This window comes from Jaculus jaculus, chromosome 1 (assembly GCF_020740685.1).
Source record: "Jaculus jaculus isolate mJacJac1 chromosome 1, mJacJac1.mat.Y.cur, whole genome shotgun sequence".
NCBI lineage: Eukaryota > Metazoa > Chordata > Mammalia > Rodentia > Dipodidae > Jaculus > Jaculus jaculus.
Window position 1 is genome coordinate 303,670,607 of NC_059102.1, and position 22,453 is coordinate 303,693,059.

At 41.1% G+C, this 22,453-nt stretch overlaps 1 protein-coding gene across 4 annotated transcripts in view; it reads right to left on the minus strand.

The window, feature by feature from the left end:
* The window catches only part of Klhl20 (kelch like family member 20), a 64,845-nt gene that overhangs the window by 37,635 nt on the left and 4,757 nt on the right, over nucleotides 1–22,453 (minus strand). For 2 of the 4 annotated variants that reach the window (XM_045141706.1, XM_045141707.1), the window contains exon 3: nucleotides 2,894–3,467. In XM_045141706.1, coding sequence (XP_044997641.1) covers nucleotides 2,894–3,467 — 574 coding nt within the window. Of the gene's footprint in view, nucleotides 1–2,893; nucleotides 3,468–15,842; nucleotides 15,976–16,214; nucleotides 16,331–22,453 lie in introns of those variants that run through there. The other 2 variants (XM_045141708.1, XM_045141705.1) reach the window with 2 other exon arrangements.

The following is a 22,453-nucleotide window of genomic DNA, read 5'->3' on the forward strand; positions in this document are numbered from 1 at the left end:
CATCTCACTTTTTAGCAAAAGTGTGTATTTTGCTAAGTTTTTTTTGGTCTTTTTCCCCCTAGGCTGCTTTGGCGTGGTGCCTACGCCACTGTGGTGGTTTGATTCAGGTGTCCCCCATAAACTTAGGTGTTCTGAATACTAGGGTCCCAGCTGATGGAGATTTGGGAATTAACGCCTCCTGGAGGGAGTGTATCATTGGGGGCCGGCTTATGGGTATTAAAGCCAGTTTCCCCTTGCCAGTGTTTGGCACACCCTCCTGTTGCTGTGGTCCATCTTATGTTGGCCAGGGGGTGATGTCCACCTTCTGCTCATGCCATCGTTTTCCCCTGCCATCATGGAGCTTCCCCTCGAGCCTGTAAGCCAAATAAACCTCTTTTTCCCAGAAGCTGCTCTTGGTTGGGTGATTTCTACCAGCAATGCGAACCGGACTGCAACAGTAAAGTGGTACCAAGGAGTGGGGTTGCTGCTAGACACCTGACTATGTGGCTTCAGCCTTTTGTAGCTGATTTTCAAGAGGAAAGTGGAAGGAGTTGAAACCTTGGCCTAAGAGATATCTTGCAGTGCTGTAAGTACAGCTTAATGGACTATTCTGGTCTGATCTCTAAGACCTGAATGCAGTAAGAACCATGGACTGTGAGGTTTGGCTTATGAGGGTGAGAAAGAGCTGTGCCTGGACTGGGCTAGCAGTTTGTGTGAGAAGCTTGCTCTTATGCCCATGTCCTGAGAAGTTGTGCAGGGTTGCTTTGCGTAAAAATGAACTGGTGTGTGCAGAGGGATATGGCACAGAAAGGAAAATCTTTGGGTGAACTGCTGCCCGTTTAGCTGCAACTGAGAGATTACAACTTTTGAGACTGGGCTAGCTGACCTGCGCTGGGGCAACAAGAAGAATGTCAACTCTTTTGAAGGGGTCTGAGTGCTCAAGGAGTGTCCTGTTCTTCAAAGTCTGCTTTAATCCCCCCTGGATTAACAAATTGGCACCCTACCTGGTATTGTGGAGTATAAGAAATGCTGGAAAGTGGGTCATTGAGTTTGCAACACGGTCTTGTGTTTTGGAAATGGCCATGGGCAGTGTGAAGCAGGTTTGCTGGATGCCTGCATAGAGACCCCATGGGGCCATGAAGTTGAACCGTGGCTTGCAGTGGAGACCCAGTGGAGATGCCGGGACCATGAGATGGCTGTCGAGGAGCTGCCGGCCCCGATGAAGTTTTCCAGGACTGTGAGTAGCCTAGCTGGAGGGGCAGAATTGGAATGCCAGAGACTTGTTGCTGGTTAGAATTATCGGACTTGAAGATTTGTCACTGGCTAGAGTTGCTGGACTTGAAGCTATAGAGTTTGATGTTTGCCCTGGTTGTTTTAAATCTTGTATTGGTTGAATGTTTCTTTGCTATACCCAATGCCATCTTTTGCAGTGTGAATATTTATTCTGTGCCATTATGGGTTTTTTGAGGTTATATTTTGGTATTGTGGCTCAGTTAAAAGATCTTGAATTATGGGGATATATGAACATCATTGAGATTGATAAAAACTATGGGGACTTTTAAAGTAAGACTGAAAGCATTGTATTTTACATCATGTATGGATATCAGTTTATGGGGGCCAGGGGCGGAATGTGGTGGTTTGATTCAGGTGTCCCCCATAAACTTAGGTGTTCTGAATACTAGGGTCCCAGCTGATGGAGATTTGGGAATTAATGCCTCCTGGAGGGAGTGTATCATTGGGGGCCGGCTTATGGGTATTAAAGCCAGTTTCCCCTTGCCAGTGTTTGGCACACCCTCCTGTTGCTGTGGTCCATCTTATGTTGGCCAGGGGGTGATGTCCACCTTCTGCTCATGCCATCGTTTTCCCCTGCCATCGTGGAGCTTCCCCTCGAGCCTGTAAGCCAAATAAACCTCTTTTTCCCAGAAGCTGCTCTTGGTTGGATGATTTCTACCAGCAATGCGAACCGGACTGCAACAGCCACCATCTTAACCAGAAGTCTCTAATCAGAGTTCTTGATGTATTAAGTAGACTAACCTTTTGTCTGTTATATGGGTTGCAAATTTATTTCCTTCAGTTTACCACTGAATTTTGTCTTAGTATTACAACTTTATCATGAAGAAAAATTTGACTTTTTAAAAATATGCACTATCTATCAAAATTTTAACATGGTTTCTCACCTCCAGTGTAATCTGGCCTTCTTCTTTCTGTGCATACTTTGTAATATCCTCCCTCTAACTCTCTGTTTTTTTTTCTCCCAGTTATTCTAATCAGTTATGTTTGCTAATGCCTCAGGATTTTATACAAGCCATTTCAGAACCAAAGTTAAACCTATTTAGAGTCATCCAAAATGCAAACCATTTGTTGTAATTACATACTATAATCAGATTTACTATAAGTACAGCCTCTGGGTTTCTATTATAGGCTATGTTCCTAAGCACAGTGGATGAAACAGTAACTTTACAAATTTGTTAAATGAACTGATAAGTAAAAAATAGTCAGTTAATGAAAATTATTTTGATACCATCTAAGTTTATTTTTTCTGATTATTAGTTTACCAAATAACCTCTGTCACATAATACATTCTGTTGAACAATCCATGTTAATAGGGAAGGAAATGCCTTGTGGAAATGACTGTGAGCAGTCATCTTATTATTCACAGAGCCTCTCATGCCTTAATGACCTGCATTTTGGTTTATAAATTAGCCCTTTATGAATATAACTAGTGAGAAATAAGTTTTGCTAGTAGAAAACAAAATTGGATTTTAAAATAGAACCAGGCTTAGAAGTTAGAGCAACTCATTTTGAGCTAGAACCAGAATACACAGGCAGGTATTAAGAGGGAAATTAGAAAAACCCACATTGCCTTATTGACAAATAGGTTACGATTATATTCAAACAACAAAGTCCAACTCACCTCTTGAAAGTTGTGCTGAGTGAACTTGTCTGCGATCCTTAGCAACTCACGGCAAGAGTGTGTATCAGCAAAAGCCCGAATGCCCAGGCAGTTAGAAGGATCTAATTGTCTTTTTAAGAATTCACAGCAGGCTTCCTGTATTTCTGCTAGTTGAAGGAGACAAGCAGCTGGCAAAAGGGTCTGAACATTGCCTTCTTCTACAGTTATCTGGGAGGTATATGCAAAGTCAATCAGTAGTTCCATGGCCCTCTCATCTATGTCTCGGATCACAACTTCTGTCTGACGGCTCTCTGCCAATTCTCCTGTAAACATAGCTCGGAAGTAGGGACTACAGGCTGACAAAATGACTCGATGGGCATATATCTTCTTAGCGCCCACAACTAGCACCACATCACATAGCTCCCGGTGCTTTCTTAGAAGATTAATAACTTCCAAGGTTTGCCGAGGGTGCTTGTCTGAGATATAGGGCATGCGGGCAGGTTGGGGAACCCCTTCTGGCAGTTTGTTGGGGTCTCCAAGGGTGCAGCGGCTTGTTACATCCATTCCAGTCTCTCCTGGTCGAATGTTGGTACACCTATAGGAAGGAGAGGTATGAAGACAGCATTATTAGAAGTTCTCATCTTTCCTAAAGTGTTCTTAAGTCAAGACGTAAGTAAACCTGCAATAACAAAAATAATTCCTCTTCTGATAACTCTAGAATTCACCAATTTCCTTAAAATCTTTTCAAGGATGAATGGTACTGATTCTAACTCATATAATTTTTATTACCTAAGTCCACAAAAAAAACCCACATTTTCCTCCCAGAATTATCAGACTATCTTTGGCCACATCTCTTACAACATAAAGAATAATTGGTGGAAAATATTTTAAAATGATTCTCTCTGCAAAGAGGCTTATAGGGGCTGGAGAGATGGCTTAGTGGTTAAGGCACTTGCCTGCAAAGCCAAAGAACCCCTGTTCGATCCCCCAGTACCCATGTAAGCTAGATGCACAAGGTGGAACATGCGCCTCAAGTTTGTTTGCAGTGGCTGAAGGTCCTGGCATGTCCATTTTATCTATCTGCCTCTCTCTCCCCCTATTTCTCTGTCAAATAAACAAATAAAGTATTTTTAAATGACTTATAAACATTAATTCTACTGCCAACTGAAGAGAGGCTTCTCTAACCAAAAGTGAGAGTAGCATTAATATGTGGGTATGAACATTAAGAAAAATGCTTACCAGGCAGTTTGGTGAGCATAATATATGCATTTGGCCAGATACCAGCAGATGTTACAACCCTAGGGCTCATAACTTCCCCCATCAAAGATTTTCAGTATCAGGCAAGTATTCCCTTCTGAGGAGCAGGCCTCCAGTCCAATTAGAGAGCGGTTGGTTTCCCATATAACAGATATGCCACTATTGCAACCATTGGCTCATTGGGTCTGGTTGACGAAACTTAAGGCTTGCAGTGTCCACTGTTATCTCCACTCATGATGTCTCTCTCTCATGGAGTTGCATGCAGCATAGCTTTTACCAGCTTTCTGTTAGCTGGTCAACAGCAAGGATGTTTTCAGCCCAGCTCCAGCAAGATTTTTCAGTGACCTCGCAGCCCAAGTATGTGGAGTCTTCAGCAATAGGGTCTTACCATCTATTCCTGGTGGGAAACCAAGAGCCTCGGCAATGGCCTGTAATATTTTGAGGGCATCAGGGACCTCCCTGACCAACAATTCACTGGAAAGTATCCCATCTCTGGCACTGAAAATTTTCTAGTAACAATCTATGGCTTCTGGATATGCCATTGTCTAAAAAAGTAGGTTTCCATATGACTTATTCATACCCTCTTAGATTTTGATTAACCCTCCCCCACCCTTCCTTTACTCAATGTCTTCCCCTGACCTCACTTAGGCCTTTCCACTGCCAGTATTCTGTTATTCTACATGTATATACAATACTATCCCCTTAAGTTCTAAAAAGTTTTAAAGCTACTCTGTCTAGTTTAACACAAAATCTGACATATAGCTTATACTACATGCAAAATCAGGAAAATAAGTAGGCTCTAAAAAAACAAAGTCAAGCTTATACCAAATATTGTATTACCTTGGTTGTATGATGATTATACTTTCATTGTGTTATATTTGGTAAAAACTGGAAATGAAAGAACTTGTCAGGTATGGGGTAAAGAGGCTGTGACCAGTTGCACTACTTCAAATGGAAATTTTAGCCACATTTCTTGAAAAGGATATCTGAATTTTCAAAGTCAAGAGAGACCAATGTGACAGATTCTTCTGTCAGGAAATGTCAATTGCTTGGGATGTATGAACTTTTGGATAACTATCAAGTGAAGAAATTTTACTTCAAATGATATATAATTCACTTTTTTTTCGAGGTAGGGTCTCACTCTAGCCCAGGCTGGCCTGGAATTCACTGTGGAGTCTCAGGGTGGCCTTGAACTCACGGGGAGCCTCCTACCTCTGCCTCCCAAGTGCGGGGATTAAAGGCGTGCGCCACCATGCCCGGCTTTATAATTCATTTTTTAAAGTTCTTATCAGCTAGGCATGGTGGCATACATCTGTAATCCTAGCATTTCCAGGGCCAAGGCAGGAGGACTGCCACAAATTTGAGACTGACCTGGGCTACAAACTGACTACCAGGTTGCCAAGGCTACATAGCAAGATCTTGCCTCAAACAAACAGTCATCTTATTTAATCTAATAGGTATGTGCCTATTCTATTTCAAAAATATTCAGTCAATTGAAATGGGTCTAAAGAACTTTGAAAAAATCAACACACATACACAACATCACAAACACAGATTATATAAAGAATAGTTTGTGCCGGGCGTGGTGGCGCACGCCTTTAATCCCCGCACTTGGGAGGCAGAGGTAGGAGGCTCCCCGTGAGTTCAAGGCCACCCTGAGACTCCACAGTGAATTCCAGGCCAGCCTGAACTACCTTGAAAAACCAAAAAAGAAAAAAAAGGTTGTCATCCTGACGCTAAAAATACCTGCTCAGAGCCAAACATAATTCAGAGGATTCTTTTAATTTCTGAATGATAAAAAAGCTTAAAATCAAGCTTTGATACTGAAAAAAAATGACTATTAATTAAGTGGATCAGTAATGCTGTTTTCAACAAGTAAAAAAAGCTGTAACTTTACTAATGTTTATATTTCTAAAAAGTTATCAAATCAACCATATCTCCTAAACAGAATTTAACTATAGTAGTTCATTCATTAGACGGGAAAGTATCCAATGAGTAATTTTAAAAGCTATTCACAAACAGAAATGAATAGTAGGAAGTGTTAAATTTTCTTTTTCTACATAAATTTAAACTGAGTTTAACCATTGGTATCTTATAATGTTTTATTGTATCTTAAAATTTATTTTATTCTCTTCCTCTAAATCTAATATGCCTGACATTTCTTTTTTATTTGTAAGAAGATAGTTATGAAAGAGAAAAAGAAAGAATATGGGCACATCAGGGCCTCTTGCCACTGCAAATGAACTTGATACATATGTGCTACATTATATATCTGGCTTTACATGGGTATTGGGGCATTGAACCTAGGCCCACAGCACTTGGAAGGTTGAGGTAGGAGGATCGCTATAAGGTCAAAGCCAGTCAGGGGATACAGAGTAAATTCCATGTCAGCCTAGGCTAATGAGACCCTGATTACATAAAAAACAAACTAAATAAAAACGTGTATCATTAAGTGGGTTGTGATGGTATGTGCCTGTAATCCTAGTATTTGGGAGTCTGAGGCAAAAGGATGGTGAGTTCTAGGCTAGCCTGGGCTATACGAAGAGCCTTATCTACAAACAAAACAAAAAACAAGCCAGGTGTGGTGGTGCATGCCTTTAATCCCAGCATTCAGGAGGCAGAGGTAGGAGGATTGCCATGAGTTCGAGTCTACCCTGAGACTGCATAGTGAATTCCAGGTCAACCTGAGGTACAGTGAAACCCTACCTCAAAATCAAGCAGACAAAAAAGCAACAACAAAAATCCCCCCACAACCCTCTCCCAAATCCAGACTGCCACAGCAAATCATATACACACATAAACATATATTCTGTGTTTCTATAATTGTACTAATATATAGTCACACTTTCAATAATGGAATGTTTCTATGCTGTTTGCAACCACCAGGTTTGTAAATGTAGAAAATTAATTCTCTTATTTTTATATTTATTATTTTTGGAGACTGGTTGTGATCCTTTGGCTCTGCTTCCTGAATACTAGGGTTATAGGCATGTAGCACCATACCTGGCTGAAGGTAATAAATATTTTCCAAAGTGCTATCCTCAGATCTCTACTTTAAACATTCCTGGTAGTTAATTTAATGTTTCCTGTCACTCACACACAAGTGCCTAAGAGATTCCTATTTCCTATGTGGGTAATACTGAATTCAGGTCCATGTTAATATCTGACCATCACTCAAACTCAGTCATCTACCTAAAACTGATTCTGATCCTCTCCTTAAACTTCCCAAATTCAACACAGAAAATTTTTATTCTTTTAGTTGCTCAGTTAAAAAGTTTTAAAAACCTTCCTCTTCCATAACCCTTAAACCCAATCCTCTAGCAAATCTTGTCATTCATTCTACCTCCAAATAAAATCCAACCACTTCTTTACATCTGTACTTTTCCTTCTTTAATGTAGGATTGCTAGCCTAAATGGTATTGCTCTACTTTGCCAGTTTGCATCCCCATCACTAAACAAGAACTAGAGAGCTCCTTTAGGAAAGAAAAATCAGATCTTCAGAGCCACGCCTGTGTAAAAAATCCTTGTAAAAATGTTCATAGTGTGAGCCGGGCGTGGTGGCGCACGCCTTTAATCCCAGCACTCGGGAGGCAGAGGTAGGAGGATTGCCATGAGTTCAAGGTCACCCTGAGATGACAGAGTTAATTCCAGGTCAGCCTGGGCCAGAGTGAGACCCTACCTCGAAAAACAAAACAAAAACAAAACAAAAATGTTCATAGTGGGAAAAAAAACTAAGGTTTAGTAAGCTCTCCATAACTCTTTTCTTGGCTGATTATCTAAATTCATCTCCTACTAACTTTCCCTTACTCACTATTCTCCAGCTATAAGACTTCCTGTTTCTGTGACATGGCAAGGCCTCTTTTTCAGAGCTGCATTCCTTCTTCCTAAAAGGTTAAACTATAGACCTTCCTCCCTCATTTCTTGCAGATCTTTACTCAGCTGTCACTTCGTCCGCTGATCTTTTTTTTTTCCTTTTTCTTTTTCTCAATTTTTATTAACATTTTCCATGATTACAAAAAACATCCCATGGTAATACCCTCCCTCCCCATCAGCTGATCTTTTAAAATTTTTGTTTGTTTGGTTTTGGAGGTAGGGTCTCACTGTAGCCAAGGCTGACCTGGAATTCACCACGTAGTTTCGGTGGCTTCAAACTCATGGCAATCCTCCTACCTATGCCTCTCAAGTGCTGGGATTAAAGGTGTGCACCACCATGACCAGCTTTATTTTTTTAAGTTTTATTTTATTTATTTATTCAAGAGAGAAAAAGAGGCAGGCAGGTGAGAGGGAAAGAGGGAGAGAATGGGCACAGCAGGACCTCTAGCCATGGCAAACAAAATCCAGACATATGTGTCACCTTGTGCTTCTGGTTAATGTGGGTACTGGGGAATCAAACCTGGGTCCTTAGGCTTTTCAGACAAGCATCTTCATAGCTAAACTGTCTCTTCAGCCTTTATCAGATATATGAAAGAAGATATTTAAAAATTTTTCTCTGTGTGGTATGAACACATGTACATGTGTTCATATGTGTGGGTGTGAAAGTGTGGATGGAGGCCAAAGGTCAACATCAGTTGTTGTTGCAGTCAGGTTTGCATTGCTGGCAGAAAACACCCAACCAAGAACAGCTTGTGGGAAAAAAATATTTATTTTGGCTTACAGACTTGAGGGGAAACTTCATGATGGCAGGGGCAAATGATGGCATGGGCAGAGGGTGGACATCACCTCCTGGGCAACATCAGATGGACAACAGCAATAGGACAGTAGCCAAAACTGGTAAGAGAAAGCTGGCTATAGCACCCATACTCCTGCCCCCAACAATACACTGCCTCCAGGAGGTTTCAATTCCCAAACTTCCACCAGTTGAGGACCTAGAATTCAGAACATGTAAGTTTATGAGGGACACCTGAATCAAAACACCACATTCCAACCCTGGCCCCCATAAACTGATAACAATACATGATATAACATACAATGCAATCAGTTAAACTCTAAAATCCCCATAGTTTTATCAATTTCATGATGTACACACATCCCCATAGTCCAAGATCTTTTAACTGAGACATAATACCACCCCCTGAAATCCATAAAGGCACAGAATAAAAATTAACACTGAAAAAGATAGCATTGGCTGCACAGGCATGGTGGTGCACGCCTTTAATCTCAGTACTCAGGAGGCAGAGGTAGAAAGATCGTTGAGAGTTCAAGGCCATCCTGAGACTACATAGTGAATTCCAGGTCAGCCTGGGCTAGAGTGAAACCCTACCTCAAAAAAACAGAAAAAAAAAAAAAAAAAAGATGGCATTGAACATAACAAAGAAAAATTTAACCAATACAAGATTTAAACAGGGCAAACACCAAACTCTGTAGCGCCAAGTCAAATAACTCTTGGTCAGTGATGAGTCTCCTAGTCAATTCTAACCAGTGACAAGTCTCTTCTGCCCCTCCAACTAGGCTACTCACAATCCTGGAAAACATTTGGTGCTGGCAGCTCTCCTTGGCAGCCATCACAGTCCTGGTATCTCCATTGGGTCTCCATTGCAACCCACGGTTCATCCTCATGGCTCCATCGGGTCTCCACACAGGTAATCCAACAAGCCTGCTTCACACTGCCCATGGTCATTTCCAAAATATAAAACCATGTTGCAAATTCAATGACCCTCTCTTTTCTTCATTTGTTACACCCTGTCATACCAGGTGGGTTACCAACTTGTTAATCCAGGGAGGGATAAAGCAGACTTTGAAGAACAGGATACTCCTTCAGCATTCAGGCCCCTTCAAATGAGTCTACATTCTTCCTGTCATTACAATGCAGATCAGCTAGCCCAATTGCAGCTGAATGGGCAGAAGTTTTGGCCCAAAGATTTCTTTTCTTTTTTTCTCTCTCTTTTTTTTTTTTTTTTTCTGTGCCATATCCCTCTGCTCACACTAGTTCTTCTACATAAAGCAACCCTGCACAAGTTCTCAGGATGCAGGTATAACAGCAAACCTCTCACACAAACGGCTTCTAGCCCAGTCCAGGCCAAGCTCTTTCTCACCCTCATAAGCCAAACCTCACATTCCATAGTTCTTACTGTATTCAAGTCATTCAGCTCTGACCAGAATAGTCTATTAAGCTATACTTACAGCACTGCAAGGCATCTCTTAGGCCAAGATTTCAAATTCATCTTGCAAAGCAATTCCAAAAGGCCAAAGCCACAGAATCAGGTTTCTTACAACAGTGATCCCACTTCTTGGTACCAATTTTACTGTTGCAGTCAGGTTTGCCTCACTGGCAGAAAACGCCCAACCAAGAATAGCTTGTGGGAAAAGGTTATTTTGGCTTACAGACTCAAGAGAAGCTCCGTGATGGCATGAGCAGAGGGTGGACATCACCTCCTAGGCAACATCAGATAGACAACAGCAATAGGAGGAATGTGCCAAACACTGGTAAGAGGAAGCTGGCTATCACACCCATATGCCTGCCCCCAACAATACACTGCCTCCAGGAGGTCTCAATTCCCAAACTGCCACCAGCTGAGGACCTAGAATTCAGAACACATAAGTTTATGGGGACACATTAGTGAAACCACCACAGCTGTCTTTCTCTATTGCTCTTCTAGCTTTTAAAATTAAATTAAATTATTTAAAATTTACTTTATTTATTTATTTGCAAGCAGAGAGGGAGGGAGACAGAGAGAGAATGGATGTGCCAGGGCCTCTAGCCACTGCAAACAAACCCCAGAAGCATGCATCCCTTTGTGTATCTGGCTTACATGGGTACAGGGGAATCAAACATGTGTCCTTTGGCTTCACAGGCGAGTACTTTAACTGCTAAGCCATCTCTTCAGCCCCCTCACCTCATTTTTTTAATGCAAGGTCTCTTATTAAATCTGGAACTCACCAATCTGACTATACAAACTAGCTAGAAAGCCCCAAGGACCTGGTGTCTGTTTCTCCAGCTCTGGCATTACAGGTATGTGCCACAACACTTGGCATTTCCATGGGTGCCAGAGATTCAAATGTAGGTCCTCATTTTTGTGTGGCAAGTACTTTATCCTCTGAGCCATCTCTTCAGCCTGAAATAATCATTTTTAAAATTTATTTTCAAAAAATATCATTTATGTATTTGAGAGGCATAGACAGAGAACGAACATGGGTGTCCCAGGGTCTCTGCTGCAGCAAATGATCTCCAGATGCAGGTGTCCCTCTGTAAACCTGGCTTTATATGGTTACTGAGGAATTGAGCAAGTACCTTTAGCCACTGAGCCATCTTCCAGACTGAACAACATTTTCAAAAAGTTATTTCTTTCTCTATCTCTCTCTCTCTCTCTCTCTCTCTGTGTGTGTGTGTGTGTGTGTGTGTGTGTGTGTGTGTGTGTGTGCGTATGATTGCACATGCCACAGTGCATGTGAAGGTCAGAGAACAATTTTGAGGTGCCTGTGTTCTACTTTCTTTGAGACAAGGTCTTTTGCCTGTGCAACAAACTGTCAGACTGCAAATGAATGTCAGACTAGTTTAAGACTATGAGCTTTAGGTTACCCTGGTTCGGTCTCCCATTGTTGTAGCTATGTATACCACTTTGCATCTGATTTTACATGGATGCTGAAGATTTGAACCCAGGCTAGCAGGTTCTGCAAACAAGTGCCTTTAACCACTAAGCCATCTCCCCAGCCCTGAAATAAAAATGTTTAGTCCTACCATTCAATATTCTTCACTTTATTTCTTTTTTTTTTTCATTAATACACAGCCTCCTGACATATCTTGGTCACTCCTCTGACTAGACTGTGAGCTCTGTGAGAACAAATACTTTTGTTCTCTTGCTCACTGCTATAAACCCAATACCTGGATCCAGTGCTAATAGTTGTTAATGAATTAAATGATCCTTCAAACTTCCTTGACTAGTTCACATGAAAGGATACTAGATTTGTAGCTAAAAAATAGTGTCAGGTTTATAGCTAGACAGGCAGTCATCAAATCTAGACTTCACCATTTACTATGGATAATGTTGGGGAAATTACCTAACCTCTCTGATCCTTGAGTTCATCATGTATATGTAGGGATAACTGCACTTAACTTGCAAGGAACGACCACAATGACATTTGTATGAATTAGGTCACCTGACTTCAAATGTGGTATTTTATTATTACAAGGCGTCTTGGGCAACTGGACCAAGTATTTGAAATGAAAATGACCTTGGAAATTGGGCATCTTTGGCTAATCTTCTACAGGTGGAAGAAGAAGCAAGCATATTGCTAAATGCCTTTATGAAGCTGCTCCTCTGGAATAATGAGAGGACACAAGAATAGAGCTCACTGGCAGGCTGAGATTTTCAGAGGCAACCTCATTTTAAATATTCTGAGAAGTTAGTTATATTTGATGCTAAAAGTCATATTTAGTTCTATGCAGTCAGGTATTTTCCTATATTCTAGCTATTTCTCTTTGTAAATACATGTTTAAAAAAATAAATCTTAGGCTCCCTTCTCATTTGTATTATATCCAAAGGGCTTTAATGGAAGAAAAGCATTTCTTTTTCTCCCCCCTATATGTTTTATAAGGTACCTTTGAAGGGAAATAATAATAAGGGACCTAGAAACAAATTGTGTTAATACCTCGACAGATTTATGTTCTGCTTTCTTTGTCTGCTGGAATAAATGCTCTAAAGATCTGAGGGGTGAGGGGTAAATTGAAGTGTGGCCTTTCCCTTAGGACAGAGAAAATCCTAGAACTCATTTTTAATCAAAGGCCTGAAACTTTTCTAAGCAAAAATTCAACTAGAGGGGCTGGAGAGATGGCTTGGTGGTTAAGGTGCTTCTCTGCAAAGCCTAACAACCTGGGTTCAATTCCCAGTACTCACATAAAGCCAGATGCATAAAGTAGCACATGCATACTTCAAAACAACAACAACAAATTCAGCTAGAGAAACTAGAGGGTCTTAAGTCATTTGCTCTTTCAATCTGTGGACTTCTATCTCAATATGGAACTAATGACCACATTATGAATATAGAATAAGAGAAACTGAGCTTAAATAGCATTAACTTAATTTGTTAGGGTTTAGGTCCAAGATGGCATTACCAAGCTACTGCAATAAATTCTTGTTTATCTACCTCTGACCTTGCTGTTAGAGAAATAAATATCTCAATGTTGATGGATTTGGGTTTCACTGAGAGTTGTGCGTTACATTTCAGCCCAAAACATTGGGACACCAAAAATACAATAGTTAAAATGTGAAACAATGGATGGACCTGGAAAGGATTATATTTAGCGAGGTAACCCTGGCCCAGAAAGCCAAGCACCTCATGTTCTCTTTCATATGTGGATCCTAGCTACAAATGTTTTGACTTGTATGTGAGTTGGAATAAAACTCAGTAGCAGAGGCCAGTAAGCTAGAAAGGTGATATAAGGGGGAGAGGAAGGGGATCTTAAGGGGGTGGTATTGTATACATGTAAATAGAAAAGCAGACTACTGGGGGTAGAAAGGCCTAAGTGAGGTCAGGGAAAGAGACTGAGTAAAGGAAAGGTAGGGGAGGGTTAATCAAAATCTAAGAGGGTATGAGTAAGAATTCATATGGAAACCTGCTATTCTGGACAATGGTGTACCCAGAAGCCATAGATTATCACTAAATAATTTTCAGTGCCAGGTATGGGATACCGTCCAGTGAACTGTTGGCCAGGGAGGTTCCTGGTGCCCCCAAATCACTACAGGCATTGCCAAGGCTCTTTGTTTCCCACCAGGAATAGATGATAAGACCCTGTTGCTGAAGACTCCTCATGCTTCGGCTACAAGGCCACTGAGAAATTCTTGCTGGAGCTGAGCTGAAAATCTACTCTGTGTAGATGAGTTGACAAGAAGATGAAAAAAACTACACTGCATACAGCTCCATGGAAGAGAGAGTGGACATAAACAGTGGACATCGCAAGCCTTAAGTTTAGCCAGTCAGGCCAAATGAGCCAACGGGTGCAATAGTGGCAAGTCTGTAATGGGAGAAACCAACTCTTCTCTAATTGGACTGGAGGCCTGTTCCATGGGAGGTAATACATGCCTAATACTGAAAAACCTATGATGGGGAAAGTCATGAGCCCTAGGGGTGTAATATCTGCTAGCGTCTGGCTAAATGCATATATTATGCTCACCAAACTGCCCAGTAAGCACTTCTCATCATGTTCATACCCATATGTTAATGCTACTCTCACTTTTCATTAGAGCAGCTTCTCTTTTCAGATGGCAGGGACCTTGGGATGACTAGGAAGGTACCATAGTGATGAGAAGTGACAGAGGAGTGCTCAGCACTGAAGCATCTCTATTACACCTTCCAAGGCTCAAGGTCCATTACAGAAGAGGCGGTGGAAAGAATGTAGGACTCTTTACAATGCACTATTCCAGACACAAAATAGCCTGAATATACATAACCTCACACTGCACAAGACTACCTACACAACACCATCATAATAGGAGGAAAAGATGATGACATCAAAACTAAAAGAGAGCCTGACTGAGAGGGGGAGGAGATATGATGAAGAGTGGAGGTGTGAAGGGGAATGTGGTGCGGGAGCAGGGAATTACCATGGTTTGTCTATAATTATGGAAGTTTTCAATAAAAATAAATAAAATATGAAACAGTGGGCTGGAGATATGGCTGAGCACTTAAGGTGCTTGTTTATAAAGCCTAATAACCTCAGTTCAATTCTCCAGTACCCATGTAAAGCCAGGTCCACAAAGTGGTGTATGTGTCTGAAGTTTGTATGCAGCAGATGGAGGCCCTGATGCACCCATTCTTTCTGTCTCTCTTCTATCACTCTGCTTGCAAATAAATAAAAGTACTTTTTAAAAAATGTGAAACAGTAAAATTAGTAACACATTCTATATCCACTGATCAACTTGGAAGATAGCTATGCTCACCACTATGGCATCAACACACATTTACTAACCAACTTGACTACAGAAACTTTCTCTGACTGGCTAGCCACTCTTATACAGAAGCTCTCTTTCTCTTTCTTATAAGTGAATGTACTAAAGGTACTATCTAGATACTAGAAATATGGTTTGCCTGCCAAGACTGAAAACTCAGGCCCTAACCACACCTGACAGGTTCAGGACATATGGAAATCATGTTGGAGCTGAGACGGCTCCATAGGAATGGCTAGCTTTCCTAGTTCCAGAGGCTGCTATGCAGGCAGCTGACATTTACATTACCACCCAGTGGTGAATTTCTATATTCTACAATACTGACCTTCTAGGTAAGGCATACCCCTTGGTCCAATAGTGGTGTGAAGGTTATGAGAGTAACCAACAGCTTTATAATTGGATTTGAGGACCGCTCCAGAGGAGGGAATGCATGCCTGATACTGAAAAGCAGATCAAAAAGCCTATGGCTGGAAAGCATGTAGACCCTAGGGAAGAACCTACTAAATCAAACTGTCAAATTGCCTCCTAACTATTTATTTCTATATCCACAGTTCAGTGAAGCACTCAGCTCTTATCAGAAAGATGTTATTTTTATTATTTTTCTCAGTGGGAAATGGTTAATGCAGAAAATCATAAGTGGCTAAAGTGCTGAAAATAAGTGGCTGATCAGTCCTAAGCAAGGCATACACATCACCCCTTCCAAGGACTACAGAAAGGACTACGAAGATGGAATGGAAAGCACATAAAAGCTGGAAGTTGGGGAGGACCATGGAATTCTGGCATCTGGACACGACATGGCCACGTACTCCTGAGCTCACATGAGATGTGGTTACCTGCACAAGATGGGGTAGTCACCCTTCTGTTACAGATGGGGAGGGGCTTGGGAGGCCAATCCCCTCTCTAATTAGCTAAGGACAGCTCCAGGTTGCTAGTAAAGGGGAGTCATTTTCCTCTGAGGCACAGCCACTAGTAAGACATGAGAAAAAGGAGTTCAATGAAACTGAGGGGGATAAGGGAGGGTAGTATGTAGTACATAGGATCAAAATGTAATGTGCATGTATGAAAAGGTAAAAAATGCATGTGGTTTGAATTGGCACCTTTTCTTTTACATGAAATGACATGTGTGAAAGACCCATCCAAGTGTGGTAGGTATACAACTGAAATACACAAGAAATGGATTTTAGACAAAAGGAAGAAAAGCTTACCTTAGATCACAAGAAGGGAATGGGAGAAGAAATAATATATAAGTAGATAATCTATTTGGGAGAAGGAAGACTTCAAGAAGTTGGGGACATTCATACTGATGGCTTCTATGTTTTTCCTGTGAAATCAGAAAGTAGGCAAGCAAGTCATTTACTGCCAGGTGAGTGGTAATGGGATCATGAGAAAACCAGATAAGGATGTGAAATACTTGCTGTGGGGAATGACTAACAATGATTAAGGATTCAGAAGTACTGGCCAAATGTTATAACAAACAAAGAATATAGTTGCATGAACTCCCTATGGTTGGTTTTTATTCAATAATACTCAATACTTCAGAATTAGAGAATATGAATTCTTTAAAAAAAATATTTATTTGTAAGAAAGAGGCAGAGAGAGGGAGAGAAAACAGGTATGCCAGAGTCTTCCTCCACTGTAAACAACTTGAGATGCATGTGCCACCTTGTTCATCTGGCTTATGTGGGTCCTGGAGAATTGAAACCAGGTCCTCTGGATATGCAGGCAAGTGCCTAAACAGCTAAGCCATCTCTCCAGCCCAGAATATGAATTCTTAATCTAGAATTTAGAAAATACCACAGATAAAGTAGAGTTGAGTGATGACTTGAATATGGTTGCAGTGGCCAGGAATATAGCTCAGTAGTAGAACACATAGTTAAGACTGTTCAAGGACCTGGATATGTATGTATGCATGTATGTATGTACACATGTATGTATGCCCATGCGCACATACACACACAAAGGAATGTTGCTTCTGATTAGGACAAAGAGATGTAGGCATTCAGGAAGCAGTGTTACAGAATTAGTTATTGGGACTTAATATTTTAAAGTTTTCTGAATGATAGTAACAGTAAGCTACTGAAATGAGTTAAAATCAAAGTCACAGGAATCTAGGAAGACAAGAAAATGTAGGCAAGGTAAATTGATAGGTCATCCCATGAATACTGAAACCTCCAAAAAGACTGAAGAAAATAATCAAAGCATTTGCATGCAGGAAGTATAGGCCAAAGAACAAATCAAGTATTTTTCTTTTGGCTTTGCAGGCAAGTGCCTTAACTGCTAAGCCATGTCTCCAGCCAAAGTATCTTTTTTTTTTTAACGTGTGTGTGTGTGTGTGTGTGTGTGTGTGTGTGTGTGTGTGAGAGAGAGAGAGAGAGAGAGAGAGAAGCATGGTGTGTGTATGTACGTATGTGTGCTCCCTACCCCTGACATGAGCTTGCATGAAGATGTCAGAGGAGAATATTAGGTGTTCTCTTAACACTTATCCATGTATTTCTTTCCTTGAGATGGGGATATCTCTCAACCTGGAGCTTGTTTGTCAGTGAGCCGCAGAGATTTCCCAGCCTCCATCTCCTGTAGACTGGAGTTACAGATGTGCATGGCTACACCCAGACTTTTAAAAAAGTTTTTAAAATTTATTTGAGAACAACAGAGAGAGAGAGAGAGAAGGAGGGAGGGAGGAAGAGAGAGGGGAAGAGGGGGAGAGGGGGAGGGAAAGAGAGAATGAATATGAATGAACATGGGCATGCCAGGCTCTTCAGCCACTGCAAACGAACTCCAGATGCGTGCACCCCCTTGTGCATCTGGCTAACATGGGTCCTGAGGAATCGAGCCTCGAACCAGGGTCCTTAGGCTTCAAAGACAAGCACTTAACTGCTAGCCATCTCTCTAGCCCTACATCCAGATTTTTTTTTAAATTTATTTATTTGAGAGTGACAGACACAGAGAGAAAGACAGATAGAGGGAGAGAGAGAGAATGGGCACGCCAGGGCTTCCAGCCACTGCAAACGAACTCCAGACGCGTGCACCCCTTTGTGCCTCTGGCTAACGTGGGACCTGGGGAACTGAGCCTCGAACCGGGGTCCTTAGGCTTCACAGGCAAGCACTTAACCGCTAAGCCATCTCTCCAGCCCTACACCCAGATTTTTAATGTGGGGTCTGGGAAGTCAAACTTGGTGATCTAAGGGTTTCTGGCCTGAGAGCTCTTATGCTTAAGTAGCAAGTCTTAGCTGCGGTGCCATATCTCTAACCTACAAATCAGATATCATATTTCATGTTTATCAAAGAAATGTTAACTTTTGGGGGGGGGGTTGAGGTAGGGTCTCACTCTAGTCCAGGCTGACCTAGAATTCACTATATAGTCTCAGGGTGGCCTCGAACTGTCAGCAATATTCCTACCTCTGCCTCCGGAGTGCTGGGATTAAAGGCGTGTGTCACCATGCCAGCAGAAATGTTAACTTTTAAAATATTCTGTTAAATAAGGAACATTCTGACAACTCAAAATGAGTAAGTCAACTTCAAATTTTAATTAATTAGCCAGCCACACATTTCCTGATCCAGTACTTCAAGAGTAATGGTCTCAATTAAGAAATCATTTTTGGGCCAGGTGGGGCTGCACATACCTTTAATCCCAGCACTCAAGAGGCAGAGGTAGGAGGATCATTGTGAGTTTGACGCCACCCTGAGATTACATAGTAAATTCCAGGTCAGCCTGGGCTACAGCAAAACCCTACCTTAAAAACAAAACAAAACAAAATTAAAAAAAAAAAAAAGACATTATTTTTGGGGGCTGGAGAGATGGCTTAGCGGTTAAAGTGTTTGTCCATGAAGCCTAAGGACCCATGTTTGACTGTCCAGGTCCTACATGAGTCAGACGCAAGAAGTGATGCAAGTATGCCAGGTTTCACATATGCACAAGGTGGTGCACATGCCTTGAGTTTGACTGCAGTGGCTAAAGGCCCTGGTGTGCCAATTCTCTCTTCCTCTCATAAAAATCAATGTTTTCAAGTGGCCATTTTCTCTAAAAGGGGGGGGGCAATAAATGGCTGGAGAGATGGCTTAGTGGTAAAGGAACTTGTCTATAAAGCCTAAGGACCTAGGTTTGATTCCCCAGTAACCATGTAAACCAGATGCACAAAGTGACTCGTGTCTGAGTTCATTTGCAGTAGCTAGAGGCCCCAGTGTGCCCATTCTCTCTCTCTCTCCCTCTCTCTCTCTCTCTCTCTCTCACACACACACACACATAAATAAGTAAATAAATAAGATTTTTTTGTTTTTGTTTTTTCAAGGTAGGATTTCACTCTAGCCCAGGCTGACCTGGAATTCACTAGGTAATGTCAGGGTGGCCTCGAACTCATGGTGATCCTCCTACCTCTGCCTCTGGAGTGCTAGGATTAAAGGAGTGCACCACCATGCCCAGCAATAAATAAGATATTTTAAAACTACAATAAAGTTTACGGAACAATATACTTACTTATTTGCAAGCACAGAGGAGAGAGATAGAGAGATAGAGAGATAGAGAGATAGAGAGAGAGAGAGAGAGAGAGAGAAAGAGAATATGGGCATGCCAGGGCCTCCAGCTCCTGCACACTAACTCCAGATGTATGTGATGTGTCACTTTGTGTATCTGCATCTGGCTTAATATGGGTACTGGGAAATCGAGCCCAGGTTGTTAGGCTTTATAGGCAAGTGCCTTAACTGTTCAGTCATCTCTATATATCCCAACAATACACATTTTGATTAAAGTGCACATCACAAAGTTCACCTTATAAAGATATGCTGCAGAATGTTTCTCCAGAGTTATAGAATCTTTTCCTATCTAAATGAATTCATCTCCTTTTAAATTTAAAATTTTTGCTTTTACTAAGGATATAGCATATTATGGAATTTACTTAGCATGTGGAATGCTATGACTTCAGTTCCCAATACTGTGTATTTTCTTTGTTTTGATATGGAATTTAACAGCCTGTCCTTAAATAGTTCTGTTTGAAAGAAAAAAAAAAATTTTTAAGTTTTTCAAGGTAGGGTCTCACTCTAGCTGAGGCTGACCTGGAATTCACTATGTAGTCTCAGGGTGGCCTCGAACTCATGGTGATCCACCTACCTCTGCCTCCTGAGTGCTGGGATTAAAGGCGTGCACCACGACGCCTGGCATCCATTTCAAATTAAATATATATATATATTTATACTCACAAGGAGAGAGAGAGACAGGCAGGAAGACAGACACAATGGGTGCACCAGGGCTTCCTGCCTCTGCAAACCAATTCTAGACACATGCACCACTTTGTGCATCTGGATTTATGTGGGTACTAAAGAACTGAACCCAGACTGTCAAACTTTGCAAGCAAGTGCCTCCAAGTGCTGAGCCATCTCTCTAGCCCTTAAATATCTCTTTCAGCTGACCTCCATTTGTATTTCTGAATATACTTGAAAACATACTTAAATAGAGAGCTGTGGGGAAACAATTCTTACAGCAGAAATAATATTCCAAAGTGCTGGTTCTGCACTTTGGTACTCTTTGGATATTGGATTTCATAGCTGATTCCATACCAGAGAGCATGGCTGCTCATCTGAATGTCTGAACTCTAAGACATATTATCACTGCTTGTTGGAAAAAATGAGTATAAGCTTCAGCCTAATGATCAAGGCAAGAGGAAGGAGGATGGCTAGACGCGGTGGACATCTTTAATCCCAGCATTCAGGAGGCAGAGGTAGTAGGATCGCTGTGAGTTCAAGGCCAGCCTGAGACTATGTGAATTCCAGGTCAATCTGGGCTAGAGTGAGACTTTATCTCAAAAAAAAAACCTCCAAAAAACAAACAAACAAACAAACAGCAAAAAAGGCATAGTGTTGGAACTTGGGAGGCTAAAGCAGGAAGATTGTTGCAAATTCAAAGCCAACTTGGGCTACTCTGTCACAAAAAAACAAAACAAAACAACAAAGTAAACAAACAGCAACAACAACAAAAACCCAGAAGTGTCTGGAGAGATGGCTTAGCAGTTAAGATGCTTGCCTGCAATAACAAAGGATCCAGGTTTGATTCCCCAAGACCCACAGAAGCCAGATGCATAAGGTGGTGCATGCATCTGGAGTTTGTCTGCAGTGGCTAGAGGCCCTGACAAGCTCATATTTATTCTTTTTCTTTCTTTCTTTCTTTCTTTCTTTCTTTCTTTCTTTCTTTCTTTCTTTCTTTCTTTCTTTTCTTTCTCTCTTTCTCTTTCTCTCTCTCTCTCTCTCTCTCTTGGTCTACCTCTTTTTCTCTCAGATAAATAATAAAAAAATTTCTTAAGTTACAAAACACACACACACACACAAACACACACAGAAAGTAGGCACATTGTTGGTAATACTGTGGTTTAGTATAACCTCTAAGGTGGGAATCAGTTAATTATCTACCAAAAATTTAAAATGTACATACTCTGACTAGGCAATTCCATATCTCAAAACTCCCCCTTATACATCTGGAGAAAACTACCTATAAGGATGTTCATTGGAGAAATGGCTGCAACTATCATGTGTATAAATGTTGGAATAATACCATATAACTATAATAAGGAATAAGGTAGATCTGTATTACAATCTGCAAGAAGTTATTTACTAGAGAGAAAGAGGCAGATAAGGAGAGAGAAAGAATGGGCATACCAGGGCCTCTAGCCACTGCAAACAAACTCCAGACACATGCACCACCTTGTGCATCTGGCTTATATGGGTATTGGGGGACTGAACATGGGTCCTTAGGTTTCACAGACAAGCACCTTAACTGCTAAGCCATCTCTCCAGCCCAACTTTCTTGTTTTTTTAAGACAGGGTCTTGCTATGTAACGTAGGCTGCCTGGAAATCTCTGTGTAGTCCAGGCTGGTCGAAAACTCCTCCCAGTCTCAGTGTCATGAATGACATGATTGCAGGTACGTGCCATCACACTGCTTACACACTAACTTGTGAAGTGAATAAAGATGCAGAAGAATGTGCATGATATGCTGACATTATGATACAAAGAATGCATAAGAAACTGCTTAAGTGAGGCTGCAGAGATGGTTCAGTAGTTAAACGTGCTTGCTTGCAAAGCCTGCTAGCCTTGTTTTAATCTTCCAGCTACCCACATAAAGCCAGGCAGGCATTCATTTGCAGCAACCAGAGACCACATAATAGTTGATGAAATAAATGACAAAAACCTTTGCTAATAAATGCCAGTTTATTTCATAAAACTTTATAATTAAACATTAGAATACCTTCAACATTGATCAGTTCTTTGTGTGGGAACCTTTCAATATCTTCTAGTTTTTTTAAAGAATAAAACATTCGATACTTATTATAAACTGTAGTTTCTCTACTGTGTTATAAAACATTAGAACTTATTCTTCCTATCTACCTGAATTTTGGTCCATAAACCGACCTTCATGTCCTCCCTTCCCCATCTTCCTACCTTTCCTAGTAATTACTTTATTT